At 36.0% G+C, this 16,903-nt stretch overlaps 1 protein-coding gene across 15 annotated transcripts in view; it reads left to right on the top strand.

Annotated features, from left to right (window-relative positions):
- The window catches only part of RPS6KA6 (ribosomal protein S6 kinase A6), a 104,028-nt gene extending 91,755 nt beyond the window's left edge, over positions 1–12,273 (top strand). For 7 of the 15 annotated variants that reach the window (XM_070462028.1, XM_070462031.1, XM_070462027.1 and 4 more), the window contains 4 exons: positions 7,870–8,012; positions 10,698–10,768; positions 11,003–11,091; positions 11,931–12,245. In XM_070462028.1, coding sequence (XP_070318129.1) covers positions 7,870–8,012; positions 10,698–10,768; positions 11,003–11,091; positions 11,931–12,211 — 584 coding nt within the window. In that variant the 3' untranslated portion in view covers positions 12,212–12,245. Of the gene's footprint in view, positions 1–2,657; positions 4,995–7,869; positions 8,013–10,697; positions 10,769–11,002; positions 11,092–11,930 lie in introns of those variants that run through there. The other 8 variants (XM_070462022.1, XM_070462023.1, XM_070462032.1 and 5 more) reach the window with 6 other exon arrangements.
- Positions 12,274–16,903: the final 4,630 nt, after the last annotated feature.

The raw sequence follows: 16,903 nt of genomic DNA, 5'->3' as shown, positions 1-16,903 counted from the left end.
GATGTGAGAGTTGGACTATGAAGAAAGCTGAGTGCTGAAGGATTGATGCTTTTGAACTGTGGTGTTGGAGAGAACTCTTGAGAGTCCCTTGGACTGCAAGGAGATCCAACCAGTCCATCCTAAAGGAGATCAGTCCTGGGTGTTCATTGGAGTAACTGATGTTCAAGCTGAAACTCCAGTACTTTGGCTACCTTATGCAAAGAGTTGACTCACTGGAAAAGACCCTGATGCTTGGAGGGATTGGGGGCAGGAGGAGAAAGGGATGACAGAAGATGAGATGGCTGGATGGTATCACGAACTCGATGGACATGAGTTTGAATAAACTCTGGGATTTGGTGATGGACAGGGAAGCCTGGCGTGCTGTGATTCATGGGGTCACAAAGAGTCAGATACAACTGAGTGACTGAACTGAACTGAACTGAACTGATGGGACTGGATGCCATGATCTTCGTTTTTTGAATGTTGAGTTTTAAGCCAGCTTTTTCACTCTCCTCTTCCAGTTTCTTCAAGAGGCTCTTTGGTTCTCTAAGCTTTTTGCCATAAAGGTGTTATCATCTGCCTATCTGAGATTATTGCTATTTCTCCCTGCAATCTTGATTCCAGCTTGTGCTTCATCCAGCCTGGCATTTTGCATGATGTACCCTGCATATAAGTTAAATAAATAGAGTGACAATATAATACAGCCTTGACATGCTCATTTCCCAATTTGGAACCAATCCTTTGTTCCATGTCCCGTTCTAACTGTTGCTTCTTGACTTGCATATAGATATCTCAGGAGGCAGATAACGTGGTCTGGTCTCTTTTTAGGCAAAGGAACTAATAACTCTAAGACATTAGCTCGATTAAGAACACTTAGTCTTGGAAATGAAAAGGCATGAAGAGGCAGAACTGAGAATCTAGTGTGAGGAGAAGGTGCCATGGATGGGGAAGGTCAGGCATTTGGGTGAGGATGGGTGTAAGAGTATCACAAACCTGGGTAGGATAGGGAATCTGGAGTCAGCAGAATCACTTCTGAGAGACAGAATTCAGAACTAATTTCTAGAAAGAGAGGGGAAGGAAAAATATACAGTGTCAAAAATTAAATCACACAGTACTTGAGCTGAACAATTAAGGAAAAATGTATACGTTATAAAAAGTTTAAGTAATTTTTATGGCTATCTGAAAATTAGTCATTGAAATTACTTTTTTCATGTATTATTTTTTATTGGGAGTATAACTGCTTTACAGTTGTGTTTCTGCTGTACAGCCAAATGAAACAGCTTATATGTATACATATATCCTCTCCCTCTTAAAACTCACATCCCACCCCTTTAGGCCATCACAAAGCATTGATCTGAGCTTCCTGTGCTATACAGCAGCTTCCCAGTAGCTATCTATTTTACACATGGTGGTATATATATGTTAATGCTCGTTCCACCCTCTCTTTCCCCTGCTGTTTTCACCAGTCCTCTATCTGCATCTCTATTCCTGCCCTGAAAATGCATTCATATGTAATATTTTATATATAGTAGATACTCATAGACATACTGTGTTTTGGGCATGCTTTTGAAGGTGGCTTAGGTGGTCAAGAGTCTGCCTGCAATGCGGGAGACATAGGATCCATCCCTGGGTCGGGAATATCCCCTGGAGAAGGAAATGGCAACCCTCTCCAGTATTCTTGCCTGGAAAATCCCATGGATGGAGGAGCCTGGTAGGCTACAGACCATGGGGTTGCAAAGAGTGGGACAGGACTGAGTGATTTCACTTTTACTTTGAAATTTAAAGTCTTTAAAAGAGTCATTTAAAGAAACAAAGACATACTCCCTCCTCACACATAGCCCCGCCCAGAACCCTTTATATAGCTGATTTCTACGTTTTCTTTTCAAATTAGTGGTTTGGTAAAACCACTGATTAACATATGTCTTATTCAATCTCCTAGCTAATTTTTATGATAAAAATTTTTGTCAGTTGATTACCAAGCAAATTCTGGTGTTAAATGTCAATTTTGTCAGAAGTAGTACAGCAAAGGACCTTTATAGACTGATGTAAATCTCTGAAAAGTAATAGAGAGTTTTCTTCCCTTCGACCCTCTCTCTGGAATGGCCAGAGAAGCCAACGTTCTTCTCTACAAACTATGTTGTTACATTCAGCTGAACTGACCTTAGAGACTGGGTTTTATTACATTTAATTTTGAAATGGAATTATAGAGTTTAAGAGCCTTAAAATGTAGAAAAAGAACCTGGTAGTACATTAAGAAGATTTTTAAAAATTATACTGAAAATCATAATGAATTCAGTTATTATATAAGTGATTTTTTAAATGGAAATATTGAATATGGTTAGAAAATCAGTTTCAAGAGGCCTTAAAATTAAGTATTATTTTTTTAATTTTACAATAGATATATAGAGTTTATAACTTTTTCATTTATAGAATTAGCATATAATTTACATGGGCTAAAATATATTGTTCAAATTCTTGTGATAATGGAATTCATATCTTGAGTGCATCATTGTCATTATTGTGGTTGTAATGTCATAACATAATTTTGTAAGATATTAGCATGGGGGGAACTGGCTTAAGGGTAAATAGTATTTCTGTAGTATTTCATATAATTGCCTGTGAACCTACAGTTGTCTCAAAATAGAAAAGGTTATTTTTTAAATTATTTTTTTTTGTAGAGTTCTGCAAGCTTTGACAAAATGCAGTCTTACAACTACCACCAGCATCAAGATAGAAGACAGTTATCTCACCCCCTAGAATTTACCATTGTAAATTAGTTCTCCCTTTACCCCTTAACAACCACCAATCTGCTTTCTGGCTCTGTGGTTTTGGCTTTTCCACAAAATGATCTAATTAGAGGAAGACAGTATATAATCTTTTGAATCTGGCTTTATTTACTTAGTGTAGTACATTTGAGATTCATATATATTGTTGTGTGTATCAATAAATTTTTTTATTGCTGAGTTGTATTCCATTTTATGATGGTACCATGGTTTGCTTATCCAGTTCCCAATTAAGGGGCATGTGGGTTGTTTCCTGTTTTAAACAATGGCAAATAAAGCCACTATAAATGTTTTTGTACAGATTTTATGTGAACATAAATTTTTATTTCCATTCAATAATTACAAAAGTAGTAGGATTAGTTGGTCATATGGGAAGTGTATGTTTAACTTAATGAGAAGCCTCCAAACTGTTTTCCAAAGTAGTTGTATCATTTTGCATATCTATCAGTGGTGTGTGAGAGCTCCAGCCACTCTGCGTCCTTGCCATTACATGGTATTGTCAGTATTTTTGACTTTACCTCCTCTAAAATATCTCATTGTTATTTTAATTTGCATTTCCCTAATAAATGATGACATTGATCATCTTTCATGTGTTTCTTGGGAGAAGTATCTGTTTGGAATTTTTGCCCATTAAAAAATTGGATTATTTGTCTTCTTATTATTGACTTCTGAGATTTTAAAAATATACCCTGAGTACAAGTCCTTTGTCTAATATGTGATTTTCACATATTTTCTCCCAGTCTGTAGCTTCTCTTTAATTTTCTCAGCAGTGTATTTTGAAGAGCACTTTTTGACTTTGATAAAATTCAGTTATCAGCTTCTTTTATGGATTATACTTTTGATATTGTATCTAAGAAATATTTGCCTAACTCAAGATCACAAAGATTTTATTCTATTTTTCTTTTAAAAAATTTTACAGTTTTAAGTTTTACACTTAGTTCTGTGATTCACTTTGAGTTAATGTTTATTTATGGTAAAGAATGGATTTTTGTTTTGTTGTTGTTTTCAGTCACTGAGTTGTGTCTGACTCTGCAACCCCATGGACTACAACTCACCAGGTTCCTCTGTCCTCCACTGTGTCCCAGAGGTTGCTCAAATTTGTGTCCATGGAGTTTGTGATGTTATCTAACCATCTTGTTCTCTGCATCCTGCTTCTCCTTTGGTCTTCAATCTTTCAATGGGATCTTTTCGAGTGAGTCAGCTTTTCACATCAGGTGGCCAAAGTATTGGAGCTTCAGCATCCAATCCTTCCAATGAATATTCAGGATTGATTTCCTTTAGGATTGACTGGTTTGTTCTCTTTGCAGTCCAGGGGACTTTCAAGAGTATTCTCCAACACTCCAGTTCAAAAGCATAAATTCAGCACTCAGCCTTCTTTATGGTCCAACTCTCATATCCGTACATGACTACTGGAAAAACCATAGCTTTGACTATACAGCCTTTTGATGGCAAAGTGATGTCTCTGCTTTTTAATATTCTGTCTAGGTTTGTCAAAGCTTTCCTTCCAAGGAGCAAGCATCTTTTAATTTCATGGCTGCAATCACCATGCACAGTGATTTTGTAGTCCAAACAAATAGAATCTGTCATGGTTTCCCCTTTTTCCCCCTCTCTTTGTCGTGAAGTGATAGGACTGTGTTCCATGATCTGAGTTTTTTGAATATTGAATTTCAAGTCAGCTTTCTCACTCTTCTCTTTCACACTCTCAAGGGGCTCATTAGTTCCTCTCTAGTTTCTGCCTTTAAGCAGACTTCTACATATTGACACCCTGTTATTCTGGCACCATTTATTAAAAAGACTGACCTTTTTTCCCCCATAAAGTTACTTTTACACCTTTGTCAGAAATCAGCTGGCAATATATACTCAGTTCTGTTATCAGTTCAGTCGCTCAGTTGTGTCTGACTCTTTGCAACCTCATGGACTGCAGTGCACCAGGCTTCCCTGTCCATCACCAACTCCCAGAGCTTACTCAAACTCATGTCCATCAAGTCGGTGATGACTTCCAACCATCTCATCCTCTATCATCCCCTTCTCTTCCTGCCTTCAAACTTTCCCAGCATCAGGGTCTTTTCCAGTGAGTGAGTTCTTTGCATCAGGTGGCCAAATTATTGGAGTTTCAGCTTCAGCATCAGTCGTTCCAATGACTGTTCAGGGTTGCTTTCTTTAGGATTGACTGGTTGAATCTCCTTGCAGTTCAAGGGACTCTCAAGAGTCTTCTCCAACACCACTCTTCAAAAGCGTCAATCTTTTGGTGCTTAGCTTCTTTTTTTTTTTTTTGGTCTTGTTTATCTCACAAGACCTACAAAAATTATGGGAGAAGTGTTCTATAGCCCTCCGCAGGTGCGGGGGGCGGGAGAGAATGACCCTAGCTCTGGTGCTTAGCTTTTTTATGGTCCAACTCTCACATGCATATATGACCCGTGAAAAAACCATAGCTTTGACTAGGTGAACCTTTGTCAGCAAAGTACTATCTCTGCTTTTTAATATGGTATCTAGAGTTGTCATAGCTTTTCTTCCAAACAGCAAGCATCTTTTAATTTCATGGGTGCAGTCACCATCTACAGTGATTTTGGCTTCAACAGTATGTGAACTGAAAGCTTCCAGGTGTTCAAGCTTGATTTAGAAATGACAGGAACCAGAGATCAAATTGCCAACATCTGCTGGATCATAGAAAAAGCAAGAGAATTCCAGGAAAACATCTACTTCTGCTTCATTGACTATGCTAAAGCCTTATTGTGTGGATCACAACAAACCGTGGAAAATTCTTAAAGAGATGGGAATACCAAATCACCTGACCTGCCTCCTGAGAAAAGTGTATTCAGGTGAAGAAGCAACAATTAGACCTAGACTTGGAACAATGGACTGGTTCCAAATCAGGAAAGGAGTACAGCACCCTGCTTATTTATCTTATATGCAGAGTATATCATGCATAATGTCTGACTGGATGAATCACAAGCTGGAATCAAGATTGCAGGGAGAAATATCAATAACCTCAGATTTGCAGATGATACCACCCTTTATGGCAGAGAGCGAGGAGGAACTATTGAGGTGAAAGAGGAGAGTGAAAAACCTGGATTAAAACTCAGCATTCAAAAAATGAAGAACATGGCACCTTGTCCTGTCACTTCATGGAAGATAGATGGGGAAACAATGGAAACAGTGACAGACTTTATTTTCTCAGTCGCCAAAATCACTGCAGATGGTGACTGCAGCCATGAAATTAAAAGACACCGGCTCCTTGGAAGAAAAGCTATGACAAATCTAGACACCATATTTAGAAACAGAGACATTTCTTTGCCGACCAAGGTCTATATGGTCAAAGCTCTGGTTTTTCCAGGAGTCATGTATGGATGGGAGAGCTGGACCATAAGGAAGTTTGAGGGCCAGAAAAGTCATGCTTTTGAACTGTGGTGTTGGAGAAGACTCCTGAGAGCCCTTGGACTACAAGGAAATCAAACCAGTCAATCCTAATGTAAATCAACCCTGAATATTCATTGCAAAGACTGATGCTGAAGCTGAAGCTCCAATACTTGGCCACCTGATGAGAAGAGCTGACTCATTAACAAAGAGCCTTATGCTAAGAAAGATTGAAGACAGGAGAAGGGGACCACACAGGATGTGATGGTTGGATGGCATCACCAACTTGATGGACATGAGTTTGAGCAAGCTTCAGGAAATGGTGAAGGACAGGGAAGCCTGGAGTGCTGTAGTCAATGGGGTCCTCAGAGTCGGACACGACTGAGTGACTGAACAACAATAAATATGGTATATTACCTTGTAAAAAATCTTGACATTTGCTTGTAGAATGGGCATCAGAAAGATTGCAGATTGTACATTGTTGTGAAAAGGTGGAAGGTAAATTATCTGGAATTGGGAGTTCTAATGCTGTAGGTGAACAGGAGTAGCTCATAACACATGTGATATGCCGATGTTCATGTATGTATTTCTGCTTGGCTCAGTTTAACTAGGTACAGTTTTCTAGTGTTTCACCCAGTGTTTCTTGTGGATAAAATTGCACGTAAACCAACCTGAAAAATTAAATTCATGTTATAATCACCAAGCAAATTCTAGTAGTAAATATTAGTTTTGTCAGAAAATAGTACAGCAAAGGACCTTTGTGGAGTGGTGTAAATCTCTGAAATGTAACAGTAAAGTATAAATTATGTTGCAACAGATTTGCACTTTTAAGACAAGCATCATAGCAGAACTAACTATGTATGTCAGTTCTCCAGTATAACACTGTCTTGATTACTATAGTTTTATAATAAATATTGAAGTCAGGTAGTATGATTCCTTGAATTTACTTTTTCACATTTTTCGGCTATTCTGTTTCCTTTGTCTTTTTATATAAATTTTAAATTCAGCTTGTTGATTTTTACAAAAAAAATCTTGCTGAGATTTTTATTAATATTTCATTGACTTTGATCAGTTTTGGGAGAGTCGACATCTTTAACAACATTGACTCTTCCAAACTGTAACCAATATCTCTCTCCATTTACTTAGATCTACTCTGATTCCTTTCATTGGTGTTTATAGTTTTTATCATGCTGATCTTGTGTATACATATTTTGTATATTTTTATCTATGGGATTTAATGTGAGTTTTTTGTGGTATTACAAATAGGACTTTTAAAATTTCACCGTTCCATTTTTTACTGTAAGTATATGGAAATAAGATTGATTTTTATGTACCTTTAGCTCTTTGAAGACCAGAAGCAAAAATGGAAGTTCTCCAATGTCAAAGCAAAATTTGCTTTTCTAATATTTGCAAGTTAGAATCTCTTTTTTGTCTTAGTCTATTTTAAAAATCAAATCACTATAACAGTGTTAACTTAATTGTTTTCTTTTCAAAGTTGTTGAATCATATTCTAATATAGACATGAAAACATGTATTTTTAGGATGAGGTTTAATTGCACAATTTTAAACGTTCTGATAGAGTATTGTAAAATACAAGCTTTTCTCCATGCTTTCCGTTAACTGGTCTCACAAGAGCTTTCTTAATGGTAATCACAGGCCATCTGTGAATACATTTAATTCATAGTTTTGTTTCTTTTGGTATTTTCTAGTTTCTGAAAATCTTCAGATTTATTTTTGTGCAATATTGTTATAGATTTTGGACTCAGCAAGGAATCAGTAGATCAAGAGAAGAAGGCCTACTCATTTTGTGGTACAGTGGAGTATATGGCTCCTGAAGTAGTAAATAGGAGAGGTCATTCCCAAAGTGCTGATTGGTGGTCATATGGTGTACTTATGGTAAGTAGTATTTTTGAAATTATGTCAATATAAATTAAATATTGTTTAGAATTTTAATCTGAGTGTTGGAATGTGTTTGCTAAGAATAGGGTTTTAAAAGTTCGTGATTGTTTTTAAAGAATTTGTGATTGGCTAGCTGTCATATAATAAGAATTAGGGTTTTGGTGTTCTGATTTATTTTAAAGTTGCTTGATTAAAAGGCAAACAGCAGCATTCTTTTTTTTATATATAAGTTATTCAAATTTAAAAATTAGGAAAAATCCTGTTAGATTTTAGATTTCAGAATACTGTGTTTAGTAGTATATAATATTTTAATTAGGTATCATAGAATTTAGCACCTGTTTACTATCTTATTGTCACATTATTTTAAGCATGTCTGTAGAAAGACTATAAACCTCTTAAGGAAAGCAATCCTTTCTTCTTGTTCTACTTTTCCACAATATCTAGTATATTGAGAATCTAGACTGACTAATTTGGTATAAGATTAATCGTAGAGTTTGTAGTGTTAAGTAGGGCAATAAATGAATAGCTATTGAATGAGATACAGTTTGCTGTAGAAACTTGATAATCCATTTTTACCTATTTATCACTGAACTACTATACGATTTATCAGTATATTAAGTGGCTATTATAAGCCTGACATTTGGTAAGGGCAATGGATTGGGAACAGTCTGGAAGTACAATATTTGACATTTTCCTTGGCCTAAGAAGACATGCCATCTGGTTGGGGAAACAAATGTAATAGCTAAGTAAATTGTCTGGAAGTACTTTAGGAGTTCAAACAAGAATTCATTCAAGTTGATATAGGGAAAGCAGAGGAGACAGAACTTAAATTAAGCCCTGAAGGATGGATAAAATTCAGATAACTGTGTCTCAAGGATAATATTGTGATAATATTAGGAAAGACCTGGAGAACCAGTTTAACTAGAGCAGTAGTAGAGAATGAGGGTGAAGGTGGAGGAAATGAAGCTATAAGCCTATAAGCATTTGTATGCTATTTTCTGAGTGGTAAACTTTTGTGAAGTCTTAAGCAGGATGGTAGTTAGAGGAAAAATGTATTTTAAGATTAGCCTTGGTAGCATTATGTATATGGATTGCAAATGGAGGAAACTAAAAGTAGGAAGACCAAGAAGTTCTCCTTGCAAGACAGTTGTAAGATTACAAAATAAAAAAGGAAATCTTCAAGACATTTCAAATGTAGACATAACTGACCTTAGTAGCAGATTAAATGTCACAGATAAAGCAGAGGGAAAGGGTTAAAGACAAAGATACCTTTAAAACTTTAGGGGATTGAAAGAGTTCAGTAGAAAAGATAGTTGGGAAGGATAGCTGATATTGAAGATGAGGAAAGAACTTATTTTTAACATGTTGCATAGGTTACTCTGGGTTCATATTTAACCCCTTGATAGGAATGAATTAGGAGAGGGCAGTGGAGAGAGCATCAGAATCATCTGAAGGCCTTAAATGAACAAAGAAGAAAGAAACACAAACAACAACAACTACTCTGCCAGCCAGTATATAGTTTTTTTGAGGGGAAAGTGTGATTCCAATATATTGTCCTTCTCTTTTCCTTTTTGTTCTTTCTGTTTCCACCTCTTAATCCTCCAGTCCCTGGGACAGAACCATTACTTTAGGTTTGGAGGCAGGGGGCTGGAACTTGAGAGAGATGATTCCCATACACCATATTCCCTTCTTCATTCCCTTTCTATGACTCCTACCCCTATCACGTCAGTCTTCAGTTGAGAAACATTACTGTAAATTTGGAAGGGAAAGCTGGGGATTGAAGGAGATTGAAACTGGAACCAATTTGTGAGTCATCAGTCATCAAGAGAGAGTTGAATGAATAAGCTAACTCAAGTTTTAAGTTCAGTGTCAACAGAGGACTGAGGCCAAACCCATTATTGAATCTCAGCTTCAAATTTAAATATTAGGGATATAAAAACTTTTCTCTTTAATGAGCTTCATTTTCAGATCTTTCTTTTTCCAATAGAATTACTTTTTAAAATACCATTCTTTAATGTTCTAGTTATCTGCATTGCAGTTAACTCTCTTTAGGGAAAATATTTTCATTATGCCATGTACAAATTGAAATGGCTCAGTGCTTATTTTTACTTTTCTTTCACTATTAAATGTTTTCTTTAAAAGCTTATCTATGTTTTAAAAGATAATGCCTCTTGTCTGGGGCTTCCCAGATGGCTCAGTGGTAAAGAATCCACCTGCCAATGCAGGAACTGCAGGAGACAAGGGTTTGATCCCTGGGTCAGGAAGATCCCCTGGAGGGGAAATGGCAACCCACTCCAGTATTCTTGCCTAGAGAATCGTATGGACAGAGAAGCATGGCGGGTTACAGTCCATGGGCTCACGAAAAGTTGAACATGACTGAGCATGCACACCTTGTGTCTATTTCCACATTGCTTTGGTTTGGGAAATTTAGCCAAATTAGGACTGAAGTAATGGTTGGTTTCATTTGCCATGTGTCATCTCTCTTTTAGGCTATGTATTGTGGGGTATCAGAGGTGTATTTCCTTAAGTGACCTAGTTTTCTAGTCCTTTTTGATTGCTATCATATAGATCCTGCATGATTTGATGATCACATTTTACAAATCTCAGTTTTTTTCCTAAAGAATTTCTTTGTATATTCCAAGTTGTGCTAAACTTGTGTTATTTTGTGTTTATGTGTTTTAGTTTGAAATGCTTACTGGTACTCTGCCATTTCAAGGTAAAGACAGAAATGAGACCATGAATATGATATTAAAGTAAGTGAAAACATTTTTTTTTCCTTTGGGGAAAAATTCCTTGCTTTCAGTTTTGACAAACTTGTTATAGTTTTCATTTGACACAAAAGAACATTTTCACACTGTCTCATTCCCTTTCACCTTACAGGGGATATTCTTTGCCATTGTGAAAGTGGTCATTAATTTTTTTAAAAATTTTTCAGTTTAGAAGTATAACTAGATTTAAATGAAATTTTCTGAAATCTTCTTTTCCAGAGCAAAACTTGGAATGCCTCAGTTTCTTAGTGCTGAAGCACAAAGTCTTCTAAGGATGCTATTCAAAAGGAATCCAGCAAATAGATTGGGTATTGTTTATTTTCTTAGTTTTTATAACAAAATACTGGGAGGTATAATTATATTGGGAAGATAATTATAATTTTATGTTTTCTGGCTTAACTTCATTTACTGCTGCAATATATTTATACCTAGATTTTTACATTTTATGTATGCAAAGATTCCAGTAATCTGTTATATTTGTGATTAAAAAATGAAGTAGTCTAGTTATGCAAAACATATTTAATATATATCATATAATTATGTGTATCGTATCAGTGTCTCTTTTGACATAATTCACAACTTCTCCCTTGTATAGAAAAATCCTTTTTTATATTTGAAGATAATTATTTTGTTCCTTCTGTTTTTCATGAAGATAAATATCATATTTCCGTAACTACTTATTATTTGGCTACTTTCTTGTAGTCTTTCCCTGTATCCAAATGTGATTCTATTATCCTGTTTATGCCCATGTGTTGAAATTTCAAAGTCACTTTATTCATTGCATTTTTAATTTGATATATAAATAGGAGGTCATAAGTTGAATTATGAAGAAAATAAAACTACTTAAATATGTTTTAATATTTTTAACTACTTAAAGTTTAACATGTTAAACATGATTTTTATTTGATTCAGAAGGCATTTAAGTATTTCATGATACCCTATGTGCTTCAGCATGAACACCAGCTATTTTTTATCATATTAAATTCAAAGGACCAATTAATAAAACATCAGATAAGAAATCATAAACTTTTCACTGCAAGAAATCTATAAATTATGTGTACTCCTGTTTTACAGATAACAATCTGGAGGCCAAGTAACCAGATTTTAAAAAATCAGACTGGTAAAAGAATTCTTTCTATTTTTGTAGGTTCAGAAGGAGTTGATGAAATCAAAAGACATCTTTTTTTTGCAAATATTGACTGGAATGTAAGTAGAGTAGAAAGTGTATTACTGAATACCTTTAAGAAGAGCAAAAACTCAAGAGTAAATGGTAATATGTGGACTTTGCTGATAAACTTAATCCATTTGTTTCATATTTTGTGTGAGATTTTTATTTACAAGTATAGCTTATCATACAGTTACCTTGAACCAGCAGATGCATGTATGACATATAGTAAATTTTTGTTTTTCATTTGTCTTACCTGTTAAATATGGTTAATATTCTCTTCTATTCTAGGTTGAAGAATATGGGGGAGGGAGAAAAAGGAGAAAGGGGATGAATGAAAGGGCAGATTCTTATAGAAAAAAATGAATTGTAAAGAATCTAAGATATTATTTAAAAAATAATTTAAGATGTTATTTAATTTCAAATGATCCTTTGTCATGTATTAGAACAATTTAAATTTGCTAAGAAGTAAAAATCTTTGTATAGTTATTTCACTAAATTTTGAGAGGGCATGGAAACAAAAACAGTGAAATTCTGCCAAGTCATTTATTGAATTTTTTAAGTTGCAACTCCCGGACTAGTGAGCTTTTCACTTTTTCTTATTGTCGTTTCCAACACAGCTTTATGTATTTTAGGTACTATTAATCATCATAGGTAAGCATTTTTGATAACTTGCTTCTGACATTGATAGTGAAAATTATCCCCAAAGAAAACATGTCTCTTTTGATTTCTAAGGCAGATGCAGAGAGCCACTATTCACTGACCAAATTATCATTTCATCTGGCTTGTAAAACAAGTTTCAATAGCCCGATATTTTTATTTATTTTAATAGTTTTAAAACTGCAACATAACATACGCTGTTAGCATTAATAACCTGAAAGGCCTTGTAATGAACATGGGAATTGCATTACATTTGTCTTACCTGTGTGCATTCCTCTTTCAGTATTCTTGCATTCCCTTGTCATTTTTTTCTAATGCTTCTCTACTCTTCCTTTTTCCTTAACTAGAAAAGCTAGAAATTAATTTCCATTATTTTTATATATAAAGTTTGTTTATTGCTCTTAAATAACAAGAGAGCAGAATGTTTATGTATTTGAATAAATGAAAATTACTTTTCTATAAAGTGAAAGTAGGTTTATTGAGAGAGAGAAACATTCCATAGGCAGAATGCAGTCTGTCTTAGAAGGCAAGAGCAACCTTTTTTTTTTTTTTTAAGGTTCTGCATATGAGTGAGATCTGCAGTATTTGTCTTACTCTGTCTGACTCATTTCTTCTTAATTCATCCTTCTGTTGATGGACACAGGTTATTTCCATGTCTTGGGTATTGTGAATAATATTGCAATAAACATGGTGGTACAGATGTCTTTTGAGATAGTGACATTGTCTTTTGAAAAACAGATATTGTTATTTATTTTTTGTATCTTTTTAAATTAATTTTTACTTGAGTATAGTTGTTTTACAATGTTGTGTTTCTGCTGTACAGCGAAGTGAATCAGCTATGCATCCCCTCATTTTTGGATTTCCTTCCCATATAGGTCACCACAGAGCATTAGGTAGAGTTCCCTGTGCTTTACAGAAGGTCCTCATTAGTTATCTATTTATACATAATAGTGTATACCTGTCAATCTCAAATCTCAAGGTTCATTATACCTTTCCCCTTACCCCGTTGGTATCCATACATTTGTTCTCTGTGTCTGTCTTTATTTCTGCTTTGCAGATAAGTTCACCTATACCATTTTTCTAGATTCCACATATAAGAGATACTAAAGGATATTTGTCTTTCTCTTTCTGACTTAACTTCACTGTGTTTGAAAGTCTCTAGGTCTATTCACATCTCTGCAAAAGATAATTTCATTCTATTTTATGACTGAGTAATATTCCATTATTATATATGTAGCATATATTCTTTATCCATTCCTATGCTGATGGACATTTAGGTTGCTTCTGTGTCCTGGCTATTGTAAATAGTGCTGTGGTGAACATTGGGGTACATGTATCTTTTTTAATTATGTTTTTTTCTGCATATATACCCAGTAGTGAGATTTCTGGAGAAGGCAAAGGCAACCCACTCCAGTACTCTTGCCTGGAAAATCCCATGGATGGAGGAGCCTGGTAGGCTACAGTCCATGTGGCCACGAAGAGTCAGACACGACTGAGCGACTTCACTTTCACTTCCATGCGTTGGAGTATGAAATGGCAATCCATTCCAGTGTTCTTGCCTGGAGAATCCCAGGGAGGGGGAAGCCTGGTGCGCTGCCGTCTATGGAGTCACACAGAGTCGGATACGACTGACGTGACTTAGCAGCAGCAGCAGTGAGATTTCTGGGTCATATGGCAGTTCTATTTTTAGTTTTTCAAGGTACCTCCATTCTGTTATCCATAGTGGCTCTATGAGTTTATATTCCCACCAATAATGTAGGAGGTTTCCCTTTGCTCCATATCCCTCCAGCATTTATTGTTTGTAGATTTCTTTTTATAAAGGCCATGATGGCCATTCTCACTGGTGTGAGGTGGTAGTTCATTGTATTTTTAATTTGCATTTCTCTAATAATTAGTGATTTTGATCATCTTTTCATGTGCCTCATTGGCCATCTGTATGTCTTCTTTTAAGAAATGTCTACTTAGATCTTCCACTCATTTTTTGATTGGATTTTTTTATATTGATCTGCGTGAAGTACTTGTATATTTTAGAGATTAATTCCTTGTCAGTTGTTTCACTTGCAAATATTTAATCCCATTCTGAGGGGATTGTCTTTTCATCTTGTTTATGATTTCCTTTGCTGTGTAGAAACTTTTAAGTTTAATTAGGTCCAATTTGTTCATTTTTTTTTCATTACTCTAGGAGGTGGGGCAAAAAAATTTTGCTGCAGTTTATGTCAAAGAGTGGTTTTCCTACATTTTCTTCTAACAGTTTTATAGGATCCAGCCTTTCATTTTGGTCTTTAATACATTTTGAGTTTTGTTTTGTTTTTTTCAGTTTAAATAATTTTAGTTATTTTTGGCTGTGCTAGGTCTTTGCTGCACGGGCTTTTCTCTAGTTGTGGGGAGCAGTGACCACTCTTTAGTTGTGGTGCTTGGGCTTCTCACTGCAGTGGTTTCTGTTTTTGTGGAACATGGGCTCTAGGTGCATGGGCTTCAGTCATTGTGGCTCCCCAGATCTAGAGCACATGCTCAGTAGTTGTGGCACAGGGATTTTGTAGCTTTAGAGAATGTGGGATCTTCCCAGAGCAGGGTTCCAACCTATTTCTCCTGCATTGGCAGGCAAATTCTTTACCACTGAGCTCTGAGAGAACCCCAAGTTTATTTTTTTGTATGGTGTTAGGCAGTGTTCTAATTTCATTTGTTTACATGTAACTGTCCAGTTATCCCCACACCATGATTTTTGCTGTTGTTGTTTTTTGTTTGATTTTTAGATTTGAAAATTGGGAGGGGAGTTTGGGGGAGAATGGATACATGTATATGTATGGCTGAGTCCCTTTGCTGTCCACCTGATACTGTCACAAGGGTGATAATCAGCTATGCTCCAGTAAAAAAAAAAAGTTTAAGTAAAATGTAAAAGGGAGAATCCTATCTTCACACCACTTATTGGAAAGACTGCCTTTTCTCCTCTGTCTTCTTTGTCACAGATTAGGTGACCATATGTACATGCATTTATTTCTGTTCTTTCTATCCTATTCCTTTCATGTATATTTCCAATTTTGTGCCATTATCATACTGTCTTGAACTGTAGCTTCGTAGTGTAGTTTCAAGTCAGGAAGCCTGATTCTTCCAACTTTAGTTTTCTTTCTCAAGATTGCTTTGGCTATTTGGAGTCTTTTTGTTTCCATCAGTCAGTTCCCTCACTCATTCATGTCCAACTCCTTCTGACCCCATGGACTTCAGCATGCCAGGCTTACCTGTCCATCACCAACTCCCGAAGCTTGCTCAAATTCATGTCTGTCAAGTCGGTGATGCCATACAACCATCTCATCCTCTGTTGTCCCCTTCTCCTCCTACCTTCAATCTTTCCAAGCATCAGGGTCTTTTCCAATGAGTCAGTTCTTCACATCAGGTGGTGAAAGTATTGGAGTTTCAGCTTCAGCATCAGTCCTTCCAATGAATATTCAGGACTGATATCCTTTAGAATGGACTGGTTTGATCTCCTTGCAGTCCAAGGGATTCCAAGAGACTTCTTCAACACCACAGTTCAAAAGAATCAATTCTTTGGCACTCAGCTTTCTTTCTTTTTTTTTTTTTTTTCTTCATTTATTTTTATTATTTGGAGGCTAATTACCTTACAATATTGTAGTGATTTTTGCCATACGTTGACATGAATCAGCCAGGGATTTACATGTTTTCCCCATGCTGATCCCCCCTCCCACCTCATTCCCCATCCCATCCCTCTGGGTCTTCCCAGTGCACCAGCCCTGAGCATTTGTCTCATGGGTCCAGCCTGGGCTGGCGATCTGTTTCACACTTGATAATATACATGTTTCAATGCTCCAACTCTCACATCCATACATGACTACTGGAAAAACCGTAGCTTTGACTAGATGGACCTTTGTCTGCAAAGTGATGTCCCTGCTTTTTAATATACTGTCTAGGTTGGTCATATCTTTTCTTCCAAGGAGCAAGTGTCTTTTAATTTCATGGCCACAGCCACCAACTGCAGTGATTTTGGAGCCCCAAAAATATAAAGTCTGTCACTGTTTCAACTTTTTCACTCTCTTCTTTCACTTTCATCAAGAGGCTCTTTAGTTCTACTTTGTTTTCTATCAAAAGGGTGGTGTCATCTGTGTATCTCAGGTTACTGATACTTCTCCTAGCAATCTTGATTCCAGCATGTGCTTCATCAGCCCAGCATTTCACATGATACACTCTTCATATAAGTTAAATAAGCAGGGTGACAATATACAGCCTCGATGTATTCCTATCCTGATTTGGAACCAGTTGGTTGTTCCATGTCTAGTTCTAAC

Source organism: Odocoileus virginianus, chromosome X, assembly GCF_023699985.2.
Source record: "Odocoileus virginianus isolate 20LAN1187 ecotype Illinois chromosome X, Ovbor_1.2, whole genome shotgun sequence".
Lineage (NCBI taxonomy): Eukaryota > Metazoa > Chordata > Mammalia > Artiodactyla > Cervidae > Odocoileus > Odocoileus virginianus.
The sequence above is the reverse complement of the archived record's forward strand: the minus strand, read 5'-3'. Positions and strand labels throughout refer to the sequence as shown.